Consider the following 24,464-nt stretch of genomic DNA (forward strand, 5'->3'; position numbering starts at 1 on the left):
CGATGACCAATTTATATCTCACCTATCTTTCACTGTTGTGTGTAATATTTGAGATGGTATTATTCGAAATGTCAATGACATTTTTAATTGTACTTTTTAAAGCATTTACCATTTTTCGTTTCAAGTCTATCCATCGATGCATTTTACCCAGCCCTTGTCTAATTTATACTCGAAGAAAGAAGACGCGGCATTTTTAAATGTAAACCGTCTTTTGAATCCTCAGCAACCGGAACCTCGAGTGCAGCGAAGAGGATTCGACTCATCTGCGGAAAGGCGACGATCAGAGTTCAAGAAAGGTGAATTGCGTCCTGCAGGATCAGCAGCCGAAGACCGATTCCGTGGCGAAAGGTGAGTTAGAGATTTCTTACATTTTTCAAAGTGTTCGGAAGGATTTACAGTCACCCGTTGATTTTTTCAGCGAGTATCGCGAGCTAGATTCTTATATACCTATATAATGTATTTACCCCGAGCAATTTGCACTCCCGTTTCATTTCTTTATATGGCGTGTTCGGTATGCACCTCTCGTACCTTCTCTCGTCAAGGATATGTTCCTGAGTGCTCTGCCCGACATGGGACAGTCGACCTCCTCTTCGTTCGATCGATATTGCGATCATTATACGTATATATATATATATATATGCGGGTTGCAACTGGGTCGAGATAACGCTTTTGGCATAAACCGATTCTTGTTTCTTTGTTGTTCTTTTTTTTTTTTCTTTTTTTTTTTCTCTTAGAAATTCAAGTACCTTATACCTACAATAAATTATGATAATCTGCGGTATGTAGTGGGTGTTGTTTGCAAATCACGTATTATTCATGAATTCGTATTATTATCATTATTATTATTATTATTATAGTTGCGCGCGTAATTTTAACAGCTTGCTTATGATCTTACGGACAGGATATAATGAACGGTTCCAACAGTCGCCGGTTCTTGAACCAATCTTATTGAATATGTTGACCTTTTTATCCTTGGACCAACAAATCGCTGTGCATTAGTCGTTTTTTTCATCTCCTTTTTTTGTTCCGCTGTTTTCTGTCTTATTGCTTTTGCTCGTTTTCGTTAAAACTTTGCGTATAATGGCTGTACGATGACGCTTTTATACGTTTAACGAAATAATGTATTCAGACACAGCGACGAATGAGAAAGAATTTGAAAGCGTAGGAGCTTTTTTTCGACCTATAAGAAACAATGCAAAAAAAAAAAATAGACAAAACACATCTTCCATGTAATATAATGACCTGAGAATCGCAGGTTTCTTTTATTTTTGTTTCTTATATATATATATATGTGTGTGTGTGTATGAAGTCTGTATTTGAGATTCAATCTTGAATAGGTACTGCACGACGAATCAATTTACAATCCGTTAAAGCAAAGTGTAAAAATTGAATCCCACAATTATTGATGATCGAGTGGAGCGAATTTTAGAGTGCATAACAATGTTTTTTTTTTTGTTTGTTTTTTGTTTTATTTTTTATTTCGCTTCACCTGACTTCATTTACGCTTTGAAGTGTATATTACACCAGTTATTACGACTGCAGCTAGATTGTCCCCTTTATTCTTCTTACCTCTTCTCGGGGTGGTTGACTGTATTTCTTTCTTTCCACCTCATTTCAACCCCGTATAATAATACACATGTGAGAATAAAGTGTCTCTTGTAACTAAGCAGCGATAGAAATGTCTTCTTCGCATACCACGATGTGTATGCCTGTACATACTTAATATGTATACCTGCTATATATTATTATAACAGGTATAACCACTGTACCATGTAATAACAGCATATACATACATATAACTTATCGTATACGCAACTGTTAATATGCTTTATACCAAGCAGGTATGTATAGGGTATGTATAACCAGGTACATATAAAACAAACTTATTATACGAAGGGCTGTTCACCGTCCGAGAAACAGAGAAAAGATCCTATTGTTCTGTTACTCGAGCTTTGAACCATTGCCTCGCAGGTTGTGATTAATTGATTCGCAAACAGGACTAGTTGACCTTACGTGCTTGTCGCCGAAGACGGAATTCTTTCAGCTGTATGACATTTCCTTTTTTTTATTTTCCTTTTTTTTTATCCATGATTTCATTTTTACCATTTCTCTCTCTCTCTCTCTCTCTCTCTCTCTCTCTCTCTCTCTCTCTCTCTCTCTTATTTTTCTCACTCGTTCATCCACGACGAATTCGTCATCATTCCGAAATTATCACGATCTGCTCTGCAGCGAATTGGTTCGCTTGTTTTTTTTCTGTCTCGTTATTATTTTTTAACTGTTTTTAAAAAATTGGTTTTTCGTTTTTTTTTTGTTCAACGAGATTACCGAGCAATTTGCAACGGTCTTCTACAGATCGTTAAGCCTTCCGAATCATCCCCATTTCCATACTGAACACCCGTTATAGGCGTGGGTGGCTTGCTCTCCGGTCTCCAGTTACAATGGTAGCCACAACAAGATGGTGCCGGTCCAGCCAGCCTCCTGCACCGAGGATCTTTCTGTTGCTGACCGCGCTCAAGGTCTCCTAAGACTCGAGTCTCTCTCTCTCTCCTCTATTCGTCCAGTTTATTACCGATCGGTTCACTACCGACCGTCTCGTGCCGATTGACGTAATAATATACGCGCGCAGATTTTTCGGACTCGAGTATTTTTTAGATAACATCTCAAAAACAATATACCGCGAACAGATTTTCTCCTTTTAGATATTTGCGAGTCGTTATTGAGTTTGAAAGATTCGTTTTCGAACGGCAGTTCGAAAATTTGAAGTGGCAAATTGAATACGATACTTTACGATTCGATCGGATCTAAAATGAGTTTTGAATTTGGCGCCGCTCCTGAACGTTGATTACTCCGCATACACGGGTGACGTGCGAGTAAGCCCCGCGGTGTTCTAAAAACTTTTTGCCGCTTATCTGAGCGCGTTCAATTTCCCCCCTCGTAATTGCGGGAAAAACAAGCGCAACTCCGCTAACGAGCCATACGTACCCTGTACGCGATTCATATTACACGTTGTAACGTATATCGAGTGATCGATGATTTTAGCAGTAACGTTTCGACTTTCGATCGAGCTCCTTGAGATGTCAGATTAAAAAGTTAACGCATCGTCTGTGATTATTAAATCGTGAAGATGCGCTGTACGTAATGAATTCGAAAGTTTGGTCAATTCGAAAACAGCGGATTTTTCAGTCGCCTAATGCACAACGTAATATCGTCGTATCGAATGTGCCGCAACTTGTCCTTCTTCTATATTAATACACTCGGGTTTATAACGAATTTACATAATTTTGAACTAATCGACTGCAGATTTGGCGCGGGATTTTTGTAAAGCGTTAATTAGGGATTGCGAAACACCTTGCGATCCACCTTAGAATATACTTAGCAGCCTGTAACGCTGCAGTTGGCGTTTCAAAGGCAAACCGACCGAGTCTACACGTATATCCTATTCCACGAACTATGCTGAATTGTTAAAGGCACACAACCTTGAAGACACCTTGAACGGTGAGCCAGGCTGCGCGCTTAAAACGCGTGGCGGCGTATTTTACCTCCTCGGTTATTCTACAAGCGGCCTTTGTTCCAAATGTTGGAAATATTTCTACGCCATGTGAAACATGTCGTTTAAATTTACGCGCAAGTGTCGTTCGGTATTTTTCTTCCTCGATTTCCTCTCTCTCTCTCTCTCTCTCTTATCTTCCTCTTTGTTTTTGTTTGTCCTCTTCTTTCGCCGAAACGTTATTATTATTCCACGACGAATAGGATTGAAAGAACGAATCGCGGGTACATTTTACGAGGTACCGGGGAATAAAAGAATTAAAAGAAGAATGAAAAAAAAAAAAATAAATAATACAAATAAATTAAGAATCGCGGATGAGATACGGTCGTATAGCCTGTGACGTAACTCGCCTTTATGCGTACGTCCATGTATACGTAGAACGTACCATATCTATATATATATATATACATACACACATACGTATCACGTACGCGGAACAATTGTGCAGTGCTCTCCTAATTGTTGGCGCTCGCTTTATTTTCAAAATTTCCCCTCGCTCCTCCCCTCCATAATCAACCGTCGTCTCGATTCAATCTCTCGAGGAATTTACGCGAGAATAATATAATGTAGTTTAACGTTACACATGACTAGCGTTAGGAATTTAACGAGACCCGGGGCATCTTTGTTATTTGCGCAAAGTATCGTACGTCTATGTACGTTATGCGTCTTATGTTCTTAATTGCGATAAATCAAAGCCTCTGGTCCGCTAATAAAATGCTGTGTTACAACTGTTATTAACGGTGATACGCGATATGCAATTGAGCGATTATTGTACATACCTATATTCGTGTAATACACGCGTGCAGGCTCGTGTAAGGAATTTGATTTTTTTTTCTCTCTCTCTCTTTGTTTTTATAATTGTTCTGTTTTCTTTTCTCACATTTTTTCCTATTATTTATTCACTCCGAGTACTGCTCACGTGTGTTTGATACACGCTCGCAAAAGTTAATCAAAGTCAATGAAAAGTGTCAGCCTGCAGGAAACCGTCTGTTTATTAACTAGACGCAATCCACGATTCGCGATTCGTTCAATTAGGTTTCTTAATATATTTAACATTGCGCTACGTGTAGGATATTGTATATACATATACATATATATACACACACACACGTTCGATAGCGATGGAAATGAGGAGAGAAAAAATAATCTCGTACACCTTCTACATTTTATTATTTAATGCAAAAAATATATCTGCTCCCTGTCTTTGCGGAAAAATACACATGTCACATTGCTCGGTATATATATATACACAGGTATAGTATACGAAACAACGCAACGCGACCAATATTTGCGCAATAAAAGTATAAACAGAGAAAAAAGGAGGAGACAAAACGGAAAAAATTGCGAGACATTCCGATGCGACAAAAAAAAAAAATAACATTGCAAATATAATATGATGGAAAAAAAACACACAAATCGGCCATATTTGCGGAGCGACGATGTAAACGCGTACAACATACATTATCCCTTCGAGTCACAGTGTCAAGTATTCTTACCATCTATTTTATAATAATTTTTTGTATACTTAGACAACTTTGAACACATATTTCTTTGCGGTTTTTTCCTATTTCTGATAGTTTGCTAATAGGTTTTCAATATTCGAGAGTGATTGCTGCGATTTAATGTTAATTATTATTGTTAGAAACAAATTGATTTATAATTCATGAATTATAATTCATTTCCGAGAAAGTTATCCCTCTACGAGTATGCATGTTTTACACAAATTGTAAGTTTTTGGGTCCGCTGATTGGAGAGTTTTTTGACCGTATTCGATCGAACTTGAAATTTACGTCCGCCATATTGGACTCGCCATCAAGAATACGAAAAATCTGATTTCAGATTCGTAATCAGCGACCCCAAAAATTACAGAATACTATCTTGTTATAAAATTTGACTCAGCGGAATAATGTGTGACTGAAAGGGTTACACTGGCGTGTAATAAATAAAGCGAAACTTTGAGATACCTTCGTCTCAGCAGATCCGCGGTTTATATGCCTACGTCACGTGTGTGTCATTGAACGATCGGTATCGAAACTCTGTCGCATGTTGATGCCGAATAGCGGTATATAATTCGTTTTTTGCGGTTAATGCTAATTCCTCGCTACAAACAGCTCGCCGCGATTCCCGCTTCACGCACCCAAAATATATTATATATATATTTTTTTTATCAGTTTCTTTCTTTTTTCTGTCTTTCTTATCCTTCTTTTTTCCTTGCAGCAGCGATGCGTTATACAACTGGCGATAGTCGTACGAAATGCGAAATCGAGATGCGCGAGCCTCGATCACCGAAAGAAGAAAAGTCGTCGCAATTTTCTTACAACACGTATATGAAAAATAAAAATAACAATGTCCCCAGCAGGTCAGTTAAAATATTTCGTTCGATTTAACAATTTTTCAACGTATGACTAAGTGAAAAGAAGAGTAAAAATTACGCGTTAAACGTTGAAAATGACAAAAAATTTGTGTCACATTCGTTAACACAAATATAAAGCTAACCTGCTCGAACATTGTGTTTAGTTAAATTTTTCGCTTTTAGTTTAGTAAACTCTCAACTTCCGTCATTTTATTTTCATTTTTCACCTTTCCCGCGTACGCTTATTTTTTTTTATTTAAACAAAATTCGGGCCGTCGTTATCGGTATCGCAGCAATGCCTAGACGAGAGCTTTACACACACACACATACGCACATGCATACGTAGGTTGTAGGTGGGTATAACGACTCTTTGCCCAGGTGCCGTGGTCCCCTGCAACGGCAACAGCAGCGGCAGCAGCATGGAAGCATGGAAGAGCAGAAGAGCGGAGTCAGACGGGGTCACAGTCGATTTGAGACGTGGAATGTGCCGGTTGCCAGAGTTCCACGATCGCGGACCGACACGAAATGATCGCGTTTTGTACGCCCCCTCCTCTCGTTGTTTCATTTCATTCTATTTTCATTTTTATTTCTATTTTATGTTCGTTTTTTTTTTTTTTTTTGTTTTTTTTTTTCGTTTTTCCCATAGAAATCCGTTCGATCCGTCGATTAAATCCCGGGGGGAGGGGGATACGCGACTCTTGGCAATTGATTATTTCACTGTGTCTCTAACATCTTGGAAGAATTATTTTTCCTTCGCGGAGAGGTAGAGGAAAAAAAAAAGAAGGAGAGAGAGAGAGAGAGAGAGAGAATTTTAGGAAGAATTGATTTTTAATTATACCGTTTAGAATTTTATACGATGAGACGAGGAGATACGTACAATACAATATTACACTTGCGGTAGATAAATATCGTATCGTTACCATGTTTTTTCACCTCAAGTACAAATACCGGAGGATACGATATGACGAGCATCGCGGGTGTTTGCGTTTTATTTTTTACGGTCGGAGAGGAAAAATTTCAAATGTAAAAATAATCGGCAATCGTACGTAGATCGGCGCACGACGTATCTGGACGTACGTTATACGTAATAACAATTGTTATAGATGTTTTTGCCGAACGAGGATACGAACAAGTAAAACGCGTTTAAGGCGCATATTTTCAACCGTGGGTTTAAAAGGCTGGTGTAACAATCGTAAGGCGATATACGTAAAGACGCGATTGTGATAAAAAAGAAAGTATCGTCATCGACGTCTTTTCGAAATTCCGTAAATTTCACACCACGTAAGTTCAAATAAAAATCGAACAATCGTAATACGTCGATTCATCTCCACCTTGATTAATTATAATTGCGGTATATTTTTTTTTTTTTTTTTTTTTATACAAAACATTTTTTGTTTCCTTCGTTTTAATCGAATTTTAGGAAAAGTCGCGGCGAAGCTTGGGTTCGTACCTAAATCGTCGGGAGTTACAGCGGACGAATTATATCGGAAACGTCCGATTGTAAAGGTGGTCGAGGATTGGCTGCAGGGCGGTAACCGAATGCTCTCCTCGAGTCTCCGGGATGTTTGTAGCCGCATCGACAGTTCGCCTCAGACACTCGACTCAAAACGTCGTTTGAAAAGTTAAAAGGCCTCTCTCTATCTCTTTTCTCGTCCGCGTGGATCGTTCGCCGTATAAATTCTTTCGCCTCGTTCTCCGATCCGTTCTGCAACTGTAATACACCTATACCGTTTCAAAGTGCGTTTATCGGTATTAACACGTGATTGGATTTTCATCCCGGAAAAAAAAAAAAAAAAAAAATGAAATAAAAAAAAAAAATCATCGTCGATCCGCAGATTCGAGGAGAGAAACGATCCGATTCCAGCCTTTTTGCTTTTGGAAGGTAATCGAGATGTGTTGATTGTTGCTTTTTTTTTTTTTTTTAATTAAAATTTTACCAATTGTTTTTTTTTTTGCTCTTGTTTGCTTCTTTTCTTCCCCTGCTTCTTATTTTTTGTCACACTCGCTTACGCGAGTTCCGAGGCTCAAGGATTTTGGCTCCTGTCTTCCTATCCGTGTCACGGCTTTTAAGGATCGGTATGCAACGCGAGGCGAAGGTCGAATTAGAGGCTTATTTTATGAGCGTAGTCGCGAAAGGCTTAATTTATATGATTGAATATCAAATCCGCCTTGCGATATTAATATTTATATATGTATCGTATTACGAGTGTGTGATATTTCGCAGTTTGATAAATAACAGCTGTAATTATTCCCTGAAACGTGCATGCGGTTGATGAGAATCGTTTCTATAAATAATCGATTAGCAACGAAAGAAGAAGAAGGCGATCTGGGAGCAGGATCAGGAGACGGAATTATAATCGCGCGATTATATTTGATCCTGCACGGTTGTGGATTATAAATTCGTCGAACATTCAAAGCGTGGGAAAGTCCGAGGAAGAAATTTAAAAATATTATACAGACGGTTCCTGATTCCCAATTCGTCGGGAATCGCAGCTGCCGCTGTCAAAAGAAGCAAACGCCGAAACGCACCGGCGATGGATAAAGGAAAAGACCATTCGAACGACCCTCTTATCTGTTCACTAATCGTCCGTAGCGAGACTAATTATACGTTCAACTAATTAACGTTAGGTATAAGAGTGCGATTTCGTTGTTTGCGTAAACTATCTTGTTCCAAAATTAACCACAATCCAAGAACAAGGCGACCATGCCGAGGAATTCCATCGATTTCGAGGCACGTCCGGTCCGGTTCTCATTTTCCAAGAATCGCTGCATCCTTTCCGCAAACGGTTCGCGATTATTTCGGAGCGTCAGCTTTTTATCGCCGAATTCAGCGTCGCGCGAGTTATCGCTTCGCGAAATCGCGTCGATGTTGAAAAGAAAGAAAAAAAGAAGAATAATTTAATATCGTCACGATCCTCACTTTCACTCGCTCGCGTGTGTTTAAACATTTCGCGAGTGGTTATGTTCGCGTTCGCGGATTACGCTTATCCGCCAAGGTTGCAGTGGCAAAAAAGTCGCCGGCCTGCAGCGTTACCGAAGAGCAATAAACCCCGCAGCTGCTCTTGCCGATCAATAAGCGGAAAAAAGTCTGCAAGTAGTATCGCATTTCGCTTCTGCACTACACGGTGCATCGGGACAGGAAAGCGCAGCAGCGGCAACAGCAGCTGCCGCATGCCGCATGCCGCATTGCGGAGGGGATATCGGACTCGCACCTGCAGTCTGAAACCATCCTTGACTCCAAGTCCCTTCGGCGAGAGGGTGACAAATGGACCAGGGAAATGGGGGGGAAGGAAGAGCTGGAAATTTAGCGCCCAAACTCGACCCTACCAAGGTTCGTATGAACCTACTTTGAAGGAAACTGAACCTAGAAATCCTACGTTGACCTTCTGAGTCACAAGAATTTAAGGACAAGCCATACGTCGAACTTCCAACTCCGAAAAATTAAGGTACCAAAGCATGCTTTGACGCTCTTGGTGGACGATTGAAACCATTTTCACGCTATTCGATCTACAGTTCCTCCGTTGGATCTGTAACCCCTCGTATATGGATATATTGTTGCAGCGACATTCGAGCGTTGACAATGAATAATCCTAGGGCTATTTCGACGTAGTTTTGACGAGTTTCGATAACATTTGAAAACTAAGGATCTCATTTCAAATGTATCCATTCAGCGTTCTCACGAATACAAAAACCCTTTTAACTGATTGGGTATATAGAAAATACGATTAAACGCGTATGTAAACCAATTCCTATTTATTGGGGTTTTAATCCGATTTCATACGCTTTGATTGTATTTTTTGTTTTTTTACCACAAGGAATCGGAATCGATGGACCTTTATCAGCGGGTTAGGATTTTGAGCGTTAAGGGAGGGTTTCAAAGCAAGCAGATTTAACCCAACATCCGGAGGGTTAAAGGAGGTTCCAAACATACCCTACTTCGATCCTAAACTCGGTAAATCGGTAAATTTCGAACATCTTTATCGTCATTGATATTATCCGATATCGCATTGAAATAGAACCTACTTTACTATCTTCAAGCCCTACGTAGCAGCTCTTTTAAAGTAGGCGTTAAACATCGACTCGGGAATGAGAAGAGCTCGAGAACCTTACCGATTACCGTAGTAGACTATGAATCGACAAAGTCGTCTGAGATTTCGTGCGGCCAAACACGTTACGGGATGAGGTAACAGATTATACGTTAACGTGACGCGGGACCAGTTGGAACCTTTTGAGAGAACCAGTTTACATTGAAGATCCAGCATCGCGATGAGCTAGTCTATGTTCGCTGATTAATCGCCGTTTCTCTCCGCGACCGCAATGGTCAATCTCGAATGTTACAGGCGTCTCCGAGTCCCGGCGACGACGCTATGCGGGTACGTACCTACCATCACGAATCACTCGCTGCATCATCGTCAAATGAACTTGCACACTCGGTTATACCGAGTTAATATCACACACGGAATGCACAATTGGTCCATTCATCGGCTCGTTGCTCACGCCGCTTCGCCGCACACGCACGTGCGTCTTTAACCGACACGCTCTTGCCCTCCTATCCACCTACACCAAAGTGCAATACCATTTATCGCCGCCCTCCGTCTAGGCGCCAACTACCATAGACGACCGTCCCGATACGGACTACGTGCTGACCCGGAGATGACCGGCGAGGAAAGAGTAGACTAAAAATCCACGCGCGGATCGGTCTTACACTCTACCCGAGTCCAAATTCAACGATCTAAATCCTAACCCGCTGATAAAGGTCCATCGATTTTGATTGATTATGGGTCCAACGGAGGATCTGTAGATCGAATAGCGTAAAAGTACGATTTGGTACTTTAATTTTTAGGAATTGGAAGTTCGACGTAGGGTTTGTCCTGAAATTTTTATGACTTGAAGGGTCAACGTAGGATTTCTAGGTTCAATTTCCTTCAAAGTAGGTTTACACGAACTTTGACTAAGTCAAATGTAGGCGCTAAATCTCGACTCGGTCAAGGAAAATCGACGCCGTAGTCCTTGTGAGAATTGTGCATCCACGGAAACGGGACGATGATCATCCTGCATTGAAAAATCCATATTATCCGTCACTGTGCCGTACGTCAAATTTTAGTGTATCCTTTGATTTTTCTTTCACATGTTCCGTACCGTCAGGGAACACCGCGATTCCCGTTCCTACGAATAAAGCCTCTAATCCACTTTCGGGTGGCTCGTATTCGGTGCTTTCGTCCCTCAGCCTTTCGTTCGATTCTGATTCTGGCTTCAGGATGCACGCACAGTCTACTCGTGCCGATCTCCCACAGGAGTGAGAAGCAAGCTGTTCGTTTGTTGCCCTCCACCGTTTCGGTGGTAACCTTTCATTTTCTGTAATTATTGTATTTATCTTTCCCATTCACTTAGCTACGTTTTCACTCTGTCCTCCTATCCCCGAGCGGTTTTGAGATCGTCTACATACACGCACAGTTGTCCCGTGAATCTCGTTCCCTTAAAAACATCCGCACACTATCGCGATTTTCGTCGTGGGTATAAGTGTCTTCAAAATTGTTCCGCTAAATGGGTTAGGAAAATATTTATTCTACCCTCCGAGTCCCACCTTTGTATTCTTCTCGGGTCCTAATTCCCTTTTCCAAGGATCGTTCCAACTGTGGGAACATTTTTTTAGAGTCTATAATAATTTTCAAACAGACAATTCGCCGGTCACGCTGTAGTTTTAATTGATTTTCTATTGCCATTGCCCGACAGTTTGACGATCTATTCAATGATCCAGGTGTTGAAATCCCACGAGATTACTGCTCGGCAGCTGATGCATGTACGTATAGTTAAGTACCCATTGTATCCAACTCGTCGGCGATACAAGAACGACTTAATTTTCGCAACTCCGACGTTAATTCATCCTCACGTTACTCAACGTGATTATCGAAGCAAAAATTTTGCCCCGCAATAGATTGCACGGTTAAAAATACTCGATATTAAAGTACACGTAACTATGATCAGCGAATCCATGCGCCCGATGGGATCACCGGTTACAAGAAGAGGAAGAAGGAGAAGAAGTACACTTTAGTGATGCAAAGTAAGAAAATGGGGCACTGTACCAAGAAGCAAAGTTTCACTTCCATATCCACCCGCGTGCCAATTTCGTTACAATGTCAGTAGGTGTGCGTATAACTGCTTACCAATATCATGCCGGTGGTAACGCGACGTGCTATTATTAGAAATGAATCCAGTCAATTTCGAGAGGCCCGTATTTATACCGTATACCGGCACGCACACACCGCCAACCATAATTCTGGTACAAGATTATGCGAGTATTCCGTAGCCCGATGTTACACCCACCCACTCGTCCATCCATTCATACACAGAGACACGCACGCGGCATGCCGTTGGGGTTGTGTAGGTATCCCGAATGCACGTACGAGAGAGGTGAGGGGCAGGTATATCGACCTCGGAAGAAACTCGCGTGTGTGCCTGCATTTAAAACTCGTGCCCCTCACCCACACGCCCATCCTTTCGCTCTTCGCTACCTGAACGATGTGTATAATTAAGATGGTTCAAGACGATACAGACCGTCTATGCATCCGCACACAACCGTACGCTTTTACAATCTTTCAGGTATATAAGGGTATATATGCAAGTTATTCGGCGATTTCCGGATGTAAATATACCCTCGACTCCGCTTCCATCATCCACCGGTGGTCACCCGTTCCATTCAGCCAGCTCACCATCGGAGTAACGCAAACTCGATGACTTCTGCACCATTTAGCGCGTTGCAAGTGGAAATTATATTGTGCCTCTACCATCAAGGCTGATTGAAATCGAAATCGGTGACACTCGATGAACATGCGTTAAACGTTCTTACGACTAATGGAAGAAAGAAAGAGAGAGAGAGAAAGAGAGAGAGAGAGAGAGTGCAATGCCAGCAGGCAATCAATCGCGGAGAATCCACGAGTGGGGATGTTGGAGAACAAGAGCAAAGGTGCAGTAACGGAAGAAGCGCATAGTAGAAGAAGAAGAAGAAGACGAAGCCGAGGAGGAGGCAGTCCGGCAGACCCCGCGAAGTAAAGCGAGCCTAAGAAGCGAAGAAGTATTAAGTTGGTCCAGCGAGACCAGCATCCTCTCGGCCCGAGGTGATGACCTGCTCAAGGCCATCCGCTCTCCTCTCCTCTCGCCCCTGCAGCCTCCCGGGTCCAAGCTGCAGCTTCCTCCTTCTCCCACTCTCTCTCTCTTTCTCCCGCGTTACCCAGGCCTTCTTATACATTTCCGTTGCTCCGTTTTCTCCCCGCTTCTTCGTCTTCTTGTTGTTGTTGTTATCATCATCGTTGTTATCATCATTATTATTATTGTTGTTTTTATAATTATTATTATTCCTCCTCTTCATCATCTTCTTCTTCTTCTTCTTCTTCTTCTTCTTATTTCGTGAGCGTGCACGTCGCCTGTTTATCCCTGGGCATATCCCTATACTAAGGGCATAGCGAGGTGTATGCGTGTCCTACGCCTCCCACCTTAACTCGACTTTTACTCACTTACTCTCCGCCTGGTCCCTTCCTCGGACGCTGAGCTGAATCGCATCGCCCGTCTTCTTGCCGACCAACTAACTCCGACTCACCGCGGTGCATCGGGCTCTCGTAAATATAGCTTTCTCGCACTTGGTTCTGCCCGCTCTCCGTAGTCTCTATGCTGCACCCTATCGCTAAGGGACACCGAAGTCACTGCCTGCCTTGCGGTGTAAACCGTCGCGAGTTTGTAATACCTACGCACTTCCATCTTTCACTCGTTTATCACATTTTTCATTTTTCACTTTAATAGAACATTTCCTCGCGTGTAATAAACGTGAATTATTTTTTAGTAAATTACAGCAGAGAAGCAGCTGCGCGTATTATTGAAAACAAAATCTAAACTTGTATGCATGCGTGATAAAATTTGTGCACCAATACAACAGTGAGGAATTGTAAATCTCGTATGATCTATATTTCGATGCGCAATGTTTAAACTTGCGCGTATTTATCTGCAATATGGAATAGAGTAGGTATATAATTAGTATTGTTTTACGGAATATCTGAACGTTATACCGATTCTACCGCGTAAGTCGTGTATTTCAAATCGCAGAATCCTCACCGAACGATCGACGATCTCTTTTACACGTACATGTATTGTTAATTACACGGTGGCGATAATAATACGTGCGACACGGACGTGCCGCAAGGGCGTTGCGTTAATTAACGGTATAGTGCGAATAATCATTATTTTACGTAGAATACATTCGATATACGTGCATAGTTGTTGAGTTATACAGATTAAAATCGATATTTATATTGTAATTAGCCGCGGAGAATAAGGGTAAGCATACGGATGTACACGCTTACGTATTTAATTGATACAATACACACGTTTCGAATTAAGTATAAACATGTGTATAAATTTTATACATCGTTCGCTCACGCTCTCTTCTTTCGTTCTAATTTTTTCTTTTTTTCATCCTCCTTTTCTCGTTACTTTAATTCCCGCGTGTGTTTCTTGTGACCCGGTTTACCCCGGGTTCGTCGGGCGGACATATATTATGCCAATTTGCGAAAAGTTGAGAGGTAGATGAAAGAAAAAAAAATATATATAAAAAACTTCTTTCGTTAGCTATATTCTCTTCTTTATTTATCTTCTGGACTTTAATATTCTCTTGCTTATATTTTATCGTCTTGCCAATTAAAAATAACCCTTCGACCCTCGAGTTACAAGATTATAATTACAACGCTTTGGAGAATCACTTCCGTCTCTCTTTCGTTTTTCGCGACCGTTTGTATTTTCAGAATCATGCGAATTAGGCTGTTGAACCGTGTTAAAAGTTGTAGCGTACACTCAGAGTACACGTGTATATATACATGTATATATACAATTGTGCTTACGTAGTCATTTCGTCGAATAATTTTTTCTTCATCGTACGAACATAATTAATACACGGGCGACTAATTCCTGTTGTTTAATAATCGCAATTAGAGGAGAGGGTAAGAATAAAAAATAAAAGTATATCAAGTCGACGAGTATGAAGTATAATTTTTTATTATCTTATTTTTATCCACTACTCGTTTGTTTGTTTGTTTTTTTTTTTCTCTACCTCTTACATTCAACTTTACGTATACCATACGTGCAACAATATCCTCGGGAATCGCGCATTTGTTGCGGTACATAACCACCTACTGTAATAAATATCTGGTGTTTAATAAGCAAGGGTTAACTAGTGTCAAACCGAGTAGCGCGCAGCTGTGTCCACTCGACCAACTATTACGCACCCACACACACACACACACACACACGCACACATGAGACGAATACATACAAGCGTATAAATGCCTGCTTATTTATTTACGAACTTGCGCAAGTTCGTCGTTTACACTCTCATCTCGTTATCGACGTTCCGGCACGCGCACTCACGGTATACGTACACCATAATATGCCAGTGTATAACCACATAAGGACGCGCGTATTGTTTCTCTGTTAATTGAATAGTCGTCATAGGTCGTAGCATGATTATCAACTACCGCGAAAATAATTTCTCGTCGATGTCGGATTGACAGGTACATTATAGAAACAGGCCGTGAATACGGACGTATAATATACCTGTAGTTGTTCAGAAACTGTGACGAGGTGCGTACAGCAACTAACGAAAACACTTTGTTCCAGATGAAGACGAAGTTGACTGTCTGAGGCGAGACGCGATAAGTCCCAATACGGGCGAGGTGCGGGAGAAGGAGTTTTCGAAATCGGGTAAAGGTGAGTCATGCGTTTTTATTTTCGTTAGGTTAACGTTGTCTTTCAAATTTCTCGATGCGATAAGAAATCTCGTCTCTTCCGACCTTTCGCAATAATAACCGCGACTCGTTCCCGACGCCTACGCGTGTTATATATTTGTATCATGTGCGTTGTTCACTACCCCAAGACTGTGTGCAGCGTGCACTTCGCTCAAGTAAGTAATTCGACATCCGTACCACGTATTACAACGTCCTTACATACATCTGTTACAGACATGTGCGTTGGGTATAATAGAGTGCGAATTCACGTGGAGACACACAATGTTTCCGCATTCTCACGGCTCGGCGTATACATATATATATATATTTTTTTATGTATTTATGTATGTACGTAGGTGTTTGTAACAACGCCGATCCTCGCCCGATGTTATGACTCCTGCTCCTAAGAATATATAACGCCTCTACACGGGTAGATTCCTATCTCACCTGATTTTCTTGCATCCGTGCGTCGTGATTAACGTATTCGTATTACGGTCTTTTTTTTTCATCCCAAAGAGTGCAATTCGGTGATATTTGTGCAAAACTGATTTGACGTCAGGAATTTACAAGCCTTATCATAGTTCATTTATTAATCCGGACTTCAGATTCGTGATCAGCGATCCGAAAAATCCCCGGGTAACAAAATTCAGCCCAACTTTGACGATCTCTTTCGGGAGTATGGAAAAAGTAATAGGATGTTTTTTCACAGAGTTTATTTAACGCATATTGAAGTATGAAAAAAAAAACATATTTTTATTACAATATTTGATACAAAATGGCGGCGACGTAGCCAATCTTTGAAACCGACCCTTTTTTAAAACTCCTTCGCGGGAGGACGGATTTCCCGAAAAATAAAGAACCAACAAAATTTTATAATCTATATTCTGTTGCCTATGAAATCACGTGGGAGTTTTTGTTGTTGTTTTTTTTTTTTCTCAAATTTTGTAGAAATGGTGCACATTTGAAAAAATGCATCGATGTTTGACCAAAAAATAAGCAGCAAGTCGTTGGTGAAAACAAAAAAAGTTTCAACGAAGAATGTAATTGTGAACCTTTGGAAGAAAAAAAAATAAATAAATAAACAAAAAGTCGCTACAAGACCAACCGGACATTGTTTTTATGATTCTAAAATATTGTCGACACAATCGAATTTTCTGTTACCCCTTAAAACTTGCTTGTTACGTCCCGGCGTTGTTCTTCCTAAGTATGTCGAGTAGCCGTTTTTCGGTCTAAGTCACGAAGCGATTCGCAACGCGTCGTTCGGTGTTCGCATTCGTCCACACGAACACGTACACGGTGTATCCATCCGTTGTGTAAAACGCGTATTAACATTACCTACCTGCTAGAGATAGCGGCATGGCATATAATGGATACGTTACAGCGAGGAAGGCTTGGTCAGACTTCCGTTTGGAGTTTAGTTCGCTTTCCGGATGAGGATCGAGTCGTTTCGTCAGCTGTTTCGACCCCGCTTGTAAACGTTGCTTCAGTTTCACGGAGATGCCTTATATTACCGTAGGTGAGTGTGCGGTGTCCGAGTTATCCAAGAAAATTACTTATCGATCCCGCGGGCCGCTTCGGAAAGACCGCAGCTGTGTCGACGATTATATAGGTCTTCGTTGTTATTAACTCCCACAATTTTTTAAACCACTACACGGCGTAAAGTGTTCGATGTTGTCGCAGTATTAGAGGCGCGATATCTCTGACATCTAATACTCGAAGCCGTCGGTCGTAAAGCGAACGGAAAGTCGGAAAGCATCCCGAGTAAGGATGGACTCGTCGTCCATTCCCATTCTTACTCCTTATGGATCCAAGTCGTCCGTCTCCAACATTTTTTCCTCCCTTTCATATTTATTTCGTTATCAAATTTCCAGCGTTTTCAGCTCAGGTGTAACCGCATCTTGCTGCAGGATATAATCAAAGCTCTGACGCTTCTCGGTGCGAGTAATGACCGTTTCTGAATCACCTCGGAGTCACAAACGTGAATCGCTTCATCGTGCCGGCATATGTGAGATTTCTTTTTCCTTGTCGTTTCGTCGTTTCGATTATTCATATTTTCACTGATCGTGAAGAACTCGGGGCAAAAGCGTTACGTGCGATGTAACCAAGAGAGAGAGAGGGAGAGAGAGAGAGAGAGAGAGAGAGGGAAGGCGAATTTCGTCTTCCGCGATACGTGAAAATTTCGAATTCCGCAGCTGTTCCTTCTCCAGGATTATTATTAAGGCTTCGCGACACGTTGAAAACGGGGGGCTCGTTACATTACGCGAGGCCTTCTTTGGGCCTGACGCAACCCATCGTGAATCAGAACACACAGCCGGTTGACACATGCACGATTTCGTAACACGAAAACCGGCGACTACGGGCAAGACTCTACCTTAGTACTGCAGGTATTACACATTTACGTCCATACATTGTAACCTGTGCGTGTGGGTATACCTACCAATGCGAATAGAGCACTGCCCATTCGTTTGGAATAATCGAGCGAAGATCGCGAAGCGAAGGAGGAGTCGGACCCGTTTTCAGCCTTAATTAATACATCCACATCGTCTGTGGATACGTTTACGGAGGTATAACGTTTATGGGATGCAGGGATAGAACACAGGCAATGGTCCTTGGACTCGTGGGTGGATAACGCATACGGCATACGGCGAGGATTAAACCTTACGTGTGTTACGTAGGTGAAATTAAGAAGACGTATATTGAAGTTTCTTTTTCGGAGATTTAAATTTTGTATACGTATACTGTTGAAAAATGTTTCTTTTTTTTTCCCTGCACGCCTAGGAGCAATTAAATATTGTCGTCTCGTATACATTCACTTTATATGCGGTTACGTAGGTATTATACGGTATAAGAGTATAATGCACGAAAGATCTCCGCATAGACGCCCCGAGGTGTAATAAAAATCCTCGATAGTCTGGCGCAAGATATTTACGAAATATTGAAACCTCTGTCTTCCCTCTTCGTCCTCAGCAGCGTGTATACCTCGATCTTGGGTAAAACCGTATTGGGTTACCGTAATGCCATACACCGTGTAATTTAGACTTTTCTGACGATTGATACACTGCAGTGTTATAGGCGAGGAGTCCAAAGGTGGGCGCGAGAGTAGAAATTTAGCGCCTACTTTAAACTGGCTCCCAAGGAAGGCGCGAAGATGGCCAAGTAGGTTCTATTTCAACGCAATATCAGACCGAGCTTAGGATCAAAGTAGGACTATCTTTGGAACCTCCTTTAACCTATGTACGAGGAGTTGCAGATCCAACGGAGGAACTGTAGATCGAATAGCGTAAAAATGGTTTCAATCGTCTACCGAGAACGTCAAAGCAGGCTTTGGGTACTTTAATTTTTAGGAGTCGGAAGTTCGATGTAAGATTTGTCCTTAAATTATTAGAACTTAGAAGGTCAACTTAGGATTTCTAGGTTCAGTTTCCTTCAAAGTAGGTTTACACGAACTTTGATGAGGTCAAACGTGGTCGCCAAATGTCGTCGAAGGCGGATGTTGGATCTCGCACTTTTCGTCCAGTTTCATCCAGGAGGCATGCATATCCGATCCTGCACCATGTGACGCGGCTCGAGTAGCATCCTGTGCCATGTGGCGTCGCGTTTTAAGCGACTCGTTCATACGTTTAAGTGTATACACATTTTCGCGTCGACTAACCGAGGCTCGTGTTCTGAGCTCATATCCCTTCTTTCCACCAGGGCTTCCCCTGCCGCCACTTATGTGCATCGGAACTGGAGCCACCGACTCGCGTCCTCTTGGACTGCCGGTTAGTATCGCCGGAGTCTCTCGCCGAAGCTAGTCGTTCAGCTTCGTTCCTCGTTACTGGCTATGTAAAAAAAATTAACAACGACGAGACAAGCGAGTGATTACGCGTAGGTTAAATTTAAAAATGAACCAAGAAGTAGCCTGTTTTTATTTTCACCTCTTGGCCTGACATCATCGTCAGTCATCGTCTCGTTCATTCCCATCGACGATTCATGACCTGTCTATAATCATAAATACCCGATGAATGCAAGTGAATACGGATGAGTCAAACGCAGCGTTAATTTGGATCCCGTCGACGCGTCTTCGAGTTTGAATTGCCGTTGGCACTGTTCAGGTAAAAGAAAAAAAATAATTATGAAGATTTTTACTTGTTATTACACTCGGTCCGAAGTCTCGTACACAACTGCAGACTGCTGCTGCATGCTTATAATTATTTTCGGAAGACAATCGGTGTTCGAAATGTATGGTAAATGGCTTGCGTTATTATCGCCATGTCGATCGGAGCAAACGAGACTCTACGCCTGATAAGCTCTTCACTTCCACTTAATCTATCGGCGTACGAGGCGTGTAGTAACAAAGACGACCGCTTTTTGTCTCTTTGTGCTTATTTCGAGGTGCGTGTATTCTTGTACGATGTATAAACGAAGGTTTTCAAACAAGGACGTCGTCGAACGGTGAATCATTTAACCCGACTACTCGATATTTTTCCACTCTCACAGTTCCCGCAAATATCTATTACGTATCTACACAACCTGTAATAATTATTATCCATGTCTATCGTTCGCCGATGTATTCCACTTACGAATGTGACAGCTTATTAATAGCCGTGATCAAGTTAGACATCGTCGTTATAGCTTCTCGCTTTCCTCAAATCAGCAATCCGGGAAAGATAAATTACGGATCGCAGAACTGTGCTTGGGAATCCTCGACGATCTCAACAATCGTCAAGAATCGTGATTATTCCGTCTTACGATTAATTACCGCACGAATCATTCGTCGCTTTCGAGATAATTTCTCTATCTTCTTCTCACTATTTACACCAATCCCATACCCGGCGTGTGAATTGACCTGAAAAGAATTCCGGCGAAAGGCAGCAATTACTTGTACTTATTGGCCATCGTGACACGCAAGACAGGGAGTACACATCGAGTGCGTTACAGACGTGACACGCGTCACCGTTCCATATCGTATAATGATACACATGCAAATAAATATAGAATATTATCAGCTTACAAGCGCACTAGAATGTTGAAATCCTTGAGCTCTAGCTGTGGGCTGGGTGCAACGGTGAGGCCAGGGTACGTAGTTCGAATTGGCTTTTGGCCGATGAGGCGATATTTAAATTAGGGCTGAAACAATCGGAGGCGTTACGGACGATCGCCCCTTCCTCCTCTTATTTACACATACCTCGCTATAAGCGTTCAATGAAATTTCTGTTATTGATTTGCTCTCCCCCCCCCCCCCCCCCCCCACATCGCTAATTGAACGATTACTTTGTAATTTTATGCGTCGCCGTATGCCTGCAGTAATATCGCGGAGAAGCGGACGTGAAAAATTGAGGAGGCGAATAATTTGCATGATTATATTGATTATGAAATGTACCAAATTTCTCTCGCTGATATATTATTATACATATATACATATATATATGTACGTGTGGGTACGTATACGCTTTGTACGGATTGCAATAACATGCATATACGTATGTGTGTATAGATTACGCTACGTAAAGCTGGTAAATACACATATATATATATATTTAAATGCATTATTGTATCCGCACGAGCCGCACGCGCGAATTTTTATCGTTCAACTTAGACGCACATACGAAGTTATATGTATATTATATACATACACCTCTACGTTAGTTTTATCAATCACTGTATGTACCGGTGAATTATACTTTGCATGCTGCATCACGTCTGGACGGTTTGATAGTCGCGGTTGAGAAAACTCCGATCGTGAAATACATGTAATACACAATGCAGTTGAATTTATCCGCAATTTGCGACTTTGAGATCCATTCACAGGTTGTCGGCGATATCTGTGACGAATAACACTGGTCGGAAAAAATTCACTTTTCGCGCGTAACGTGACAACTGATTGTGTTAGGAACAGGGCTTACAATTAGTACGATAGAATTGATGTTAGAATATTTTAGGTACTAATAGTTTTCATTGTGATATGATTTTTTTTAGCTTTTTCAAAAATACAGTTTTTATTAACAAAAATTAGGTTATTTACAGTATTACAGTACACTGGTCAACGAAATATTTTTTAACAAGGAAGGTGACTACTGAATTTCAAACACGTATAATCTAACATCGTTATAAAACCATATTTATGTTTATTCGATCAGGTCTGGTTTTTTGTTACGGCTACCGTACCAGTAAAATTTAACGTTTATCGTTTTGACTAAACTATTTTTATTCCAGGATGTTTTGTCATTTATTGTAACTAACAAACTGTCATTTATTGTAAGTAACAAAACACCCTGAATAAAAAGAGGTAAGTTAAAACGATAAACATTGAATTTTACTGGTACAGTAGCTGTGACACAAAAACCAGACCTGATCGAATAAATATAAATACGATTCTATGACGAGGGTACCGAGATTGTAGTTATCTAAAAATTATTCAGCACCTTTCTTGTAACTAAATTTTGCTGACCGGTACAATTGATCCCTTGGGTTAACCGTATGAGCGCGTCTGCGTATAGATATGTATATTACGATGTTTGCACAACGGAGAGAATAGGTATATAATTAACTCGGTGTCGTAATTGTTGTACGTATATCTAAAGACGATCCGCATACGGAGTTGAGTAAGAATTTGGCGAACGAAAAAATTCCTTCCGCGTTGATATTGCCTCGGGCGTGAAATTGAATTGGAAACTAGGTGCTACGGTTAACCGTGCGGAATACTTATTATCCGCAATGACCTTTACGCATAGCTGGAAGAAAGCATGCAGCAAACACCGTTCGAATGGTCTGCTGCTGCTTGTGTGTGCAGGCGTGGGTTAATTTCCAGATATATACACAGAAGGTCAAAGTGCCAAGACTGTAATACATGGCTCCACATTGTACATACGTTATTTGTATACATACACACATATGTATATATATATACACATATACGTGTGTGTAAACTGGTCCTGACCGTGATTTTCTAAAATATTCTATCAGAGAAAAATAAATGTTTGTCGGGTTTTACGTATGTTTCAGGCCCGGTAAATGGTAGAATGGAGAGCTGCGGAGGCGGGCAACGCCTACCACCCGACGGGGATGAGTTCCCTGCCACCTACCAAGAGTTCAGCTCTGCTCAGCAGCAGCACCAGCATCAGCAGCAGTACCAGTTTGTAGCCGGGTCTAGGGTGTCGTCGACCCTGGCCTCGTCAAACGGCGAGCAGCTCGTAACGAGCGGGGATACCGAGGTATTCTCGAGCAGCGAAACGCTGAAGTTGCCCTCCGCCAACGACAAGAAGAAAATCATCGCGTCGTCGAGCGGCTCGTCATCCTCTAACGACTTCAACTGCGAGGAGAAGACGATCCTGCTTCAGGATAGCCGCGTTTTTAGCCTCAGGAGCAGCGTGCAGAGCTCGCATTCGCCCGTTGTGCTCTTCGCTTCGTCATCGGAAACCCCGGTCGTCGTTCCCAAGGACGTAAAGATAACGAGAAAAATCAACGCGGCTCCGAATTCCATGGACGATTCTTACTCGCTATTCAACGGTTCGAACACCGAGAAAAATATCATTTCGGAAAAAATCATCACGATCAATGTTCCCAAAGGTGGTACCGAAGCGGAATTTATTACGGAAACCGGACCGCCTCCGTTACCGACTTCCAGACCACCGAAGGTCGACGGTTTCCCGACGTCGTCTTCACCAGTGGTCGGGAAAGGTCTTTTACGCGGAAGTCAGCAGCAGCAGCAATCTTTTTCTTCGCGGAAGTTCTCGCTGAACGGTGACCTCTGGCGTCAGGACGACAAGTCGGAGAAATCTGTCAGGGACAAGATCGCCATGTTTTCGTCCCAGAGCAGTCTGGAGGCTCCGCTTTTCCCGAGTATCACCGTTTCACCGACGACCTCGACGACGCCGACGATCCGTCCCAGCTCGAGACGTCTTTCGAAGTACAAATCGTCGGAGGACGTATTCGCCGAAGATGCCAGGAACTCGCCGAGGGATAACAACGCCGCGTTCTCCGAACGAACCCGGAGTTCCTTCGACCTCTCGATACCCTCGCCCAACGAAAATTACGACGCGCTTCCTCCCAGTCTGCCCCTCACCTCGCCCCCAGCTTCACCGGGAGTTAAAACCACTCCCGGATTCGCCGTAGTCACGAAGAAGATCCCGGAAGACGCGCCGCCGGAACCGAATCCGAAAGCGAACCACTCGTTGCGCCATTCGTCCTCCTTGGAATTCAAGTCCGTTGCGCCATCCGGTGCTTCGGTATCGCCGAGCGTTTTGCAGGGTCCGAAATCACTCGCGGGACTTTCCGCATCTCCGGTTACGCCTTTATCCACGAGCTTGACCAGGGCTACCAGCTTCTCCGGCAGCTCGGCCAACCTCCATTCCCGTTCACAATCACTCAGCGAATTGCCTCCCAGTTCGCAAATATCTAGGACCAACTCCCTGGCATCCACGTTCAAGAGACCAACCGAAGACATGAGGAGGACCAGTCTCAACCAGCTCATTGAGCAGCGCAGAAAGGGAATACGGAAACTGAGGGGCCTTGTTATTCCCGAGAAGGAAGCGCTCCCTGTTTCTCAACCGATCGTTCAGGACTTGCCCGAAATCAAGTCCAGGGACTCGATCATTCTGCAACAGGTAAGCGATGGAGATTTGAACTTTCGCGTGAAACTCTTGGCGACTATATGATTGTGATGTCAAACCGAGTCGAAATTTAACGCCTAGTTTAAAGGAGCTCCTACATAGGGATTGAAGTTAGTGAAGTAGATTCTATTCAAACGTAACGTCAAACCCTGATTTGACGATAAAAATGTCCGAAATTTATCGATTTGCGAAGGTTAGGTTCAAAG

At 42.2% G+C, this 24,464-nt stretch overlaps 1 protein-coding gene across 1 annotated transcript in view; it reads left to right on the forward strand.

Moving 5' to 3' along the window:
• The window catches only part of bbg (big bang), a 40,980-nt gene that overhangs the window by 11,112 nt on the left and 5,404 nt on the right, over nucleotides 1-24,464 (forward strand). The window contains exons 5-7 of the mRNA XM_046635536.2: nucleotides 224-348; nucleotides 15,561-15,650; nucleotides 22,652-24,252. Of these exons, the coding sequence (XP_046491492.1) occupies nucleotides 224-348; nucleotides 15,561-15,650; nucleotides 22,652-24,252 (1,816 nt within the window). The remainder of the gene's footprint in view (nucleotides 1-223; nucleotides 349-15,560; nucleotides 15,651-22,651; nucleotides 24,253-24,464) is intronic.

This window comes from Neodiprion pinetum, chromosome 7, assembly GCF_021155775.2.
Source record: "Neodiprion pinetum isolate iyNeoPine1 chromosome 7, iyNeoPine1.2, whole genome shotgun sequence".
Taxonomy (NCBI): Eukaryota; Metazoa; Arthropoda; class Insecta; order Hymenoptera; family Diprionidae; genus Neodiprion; species Neodiprion pinetum.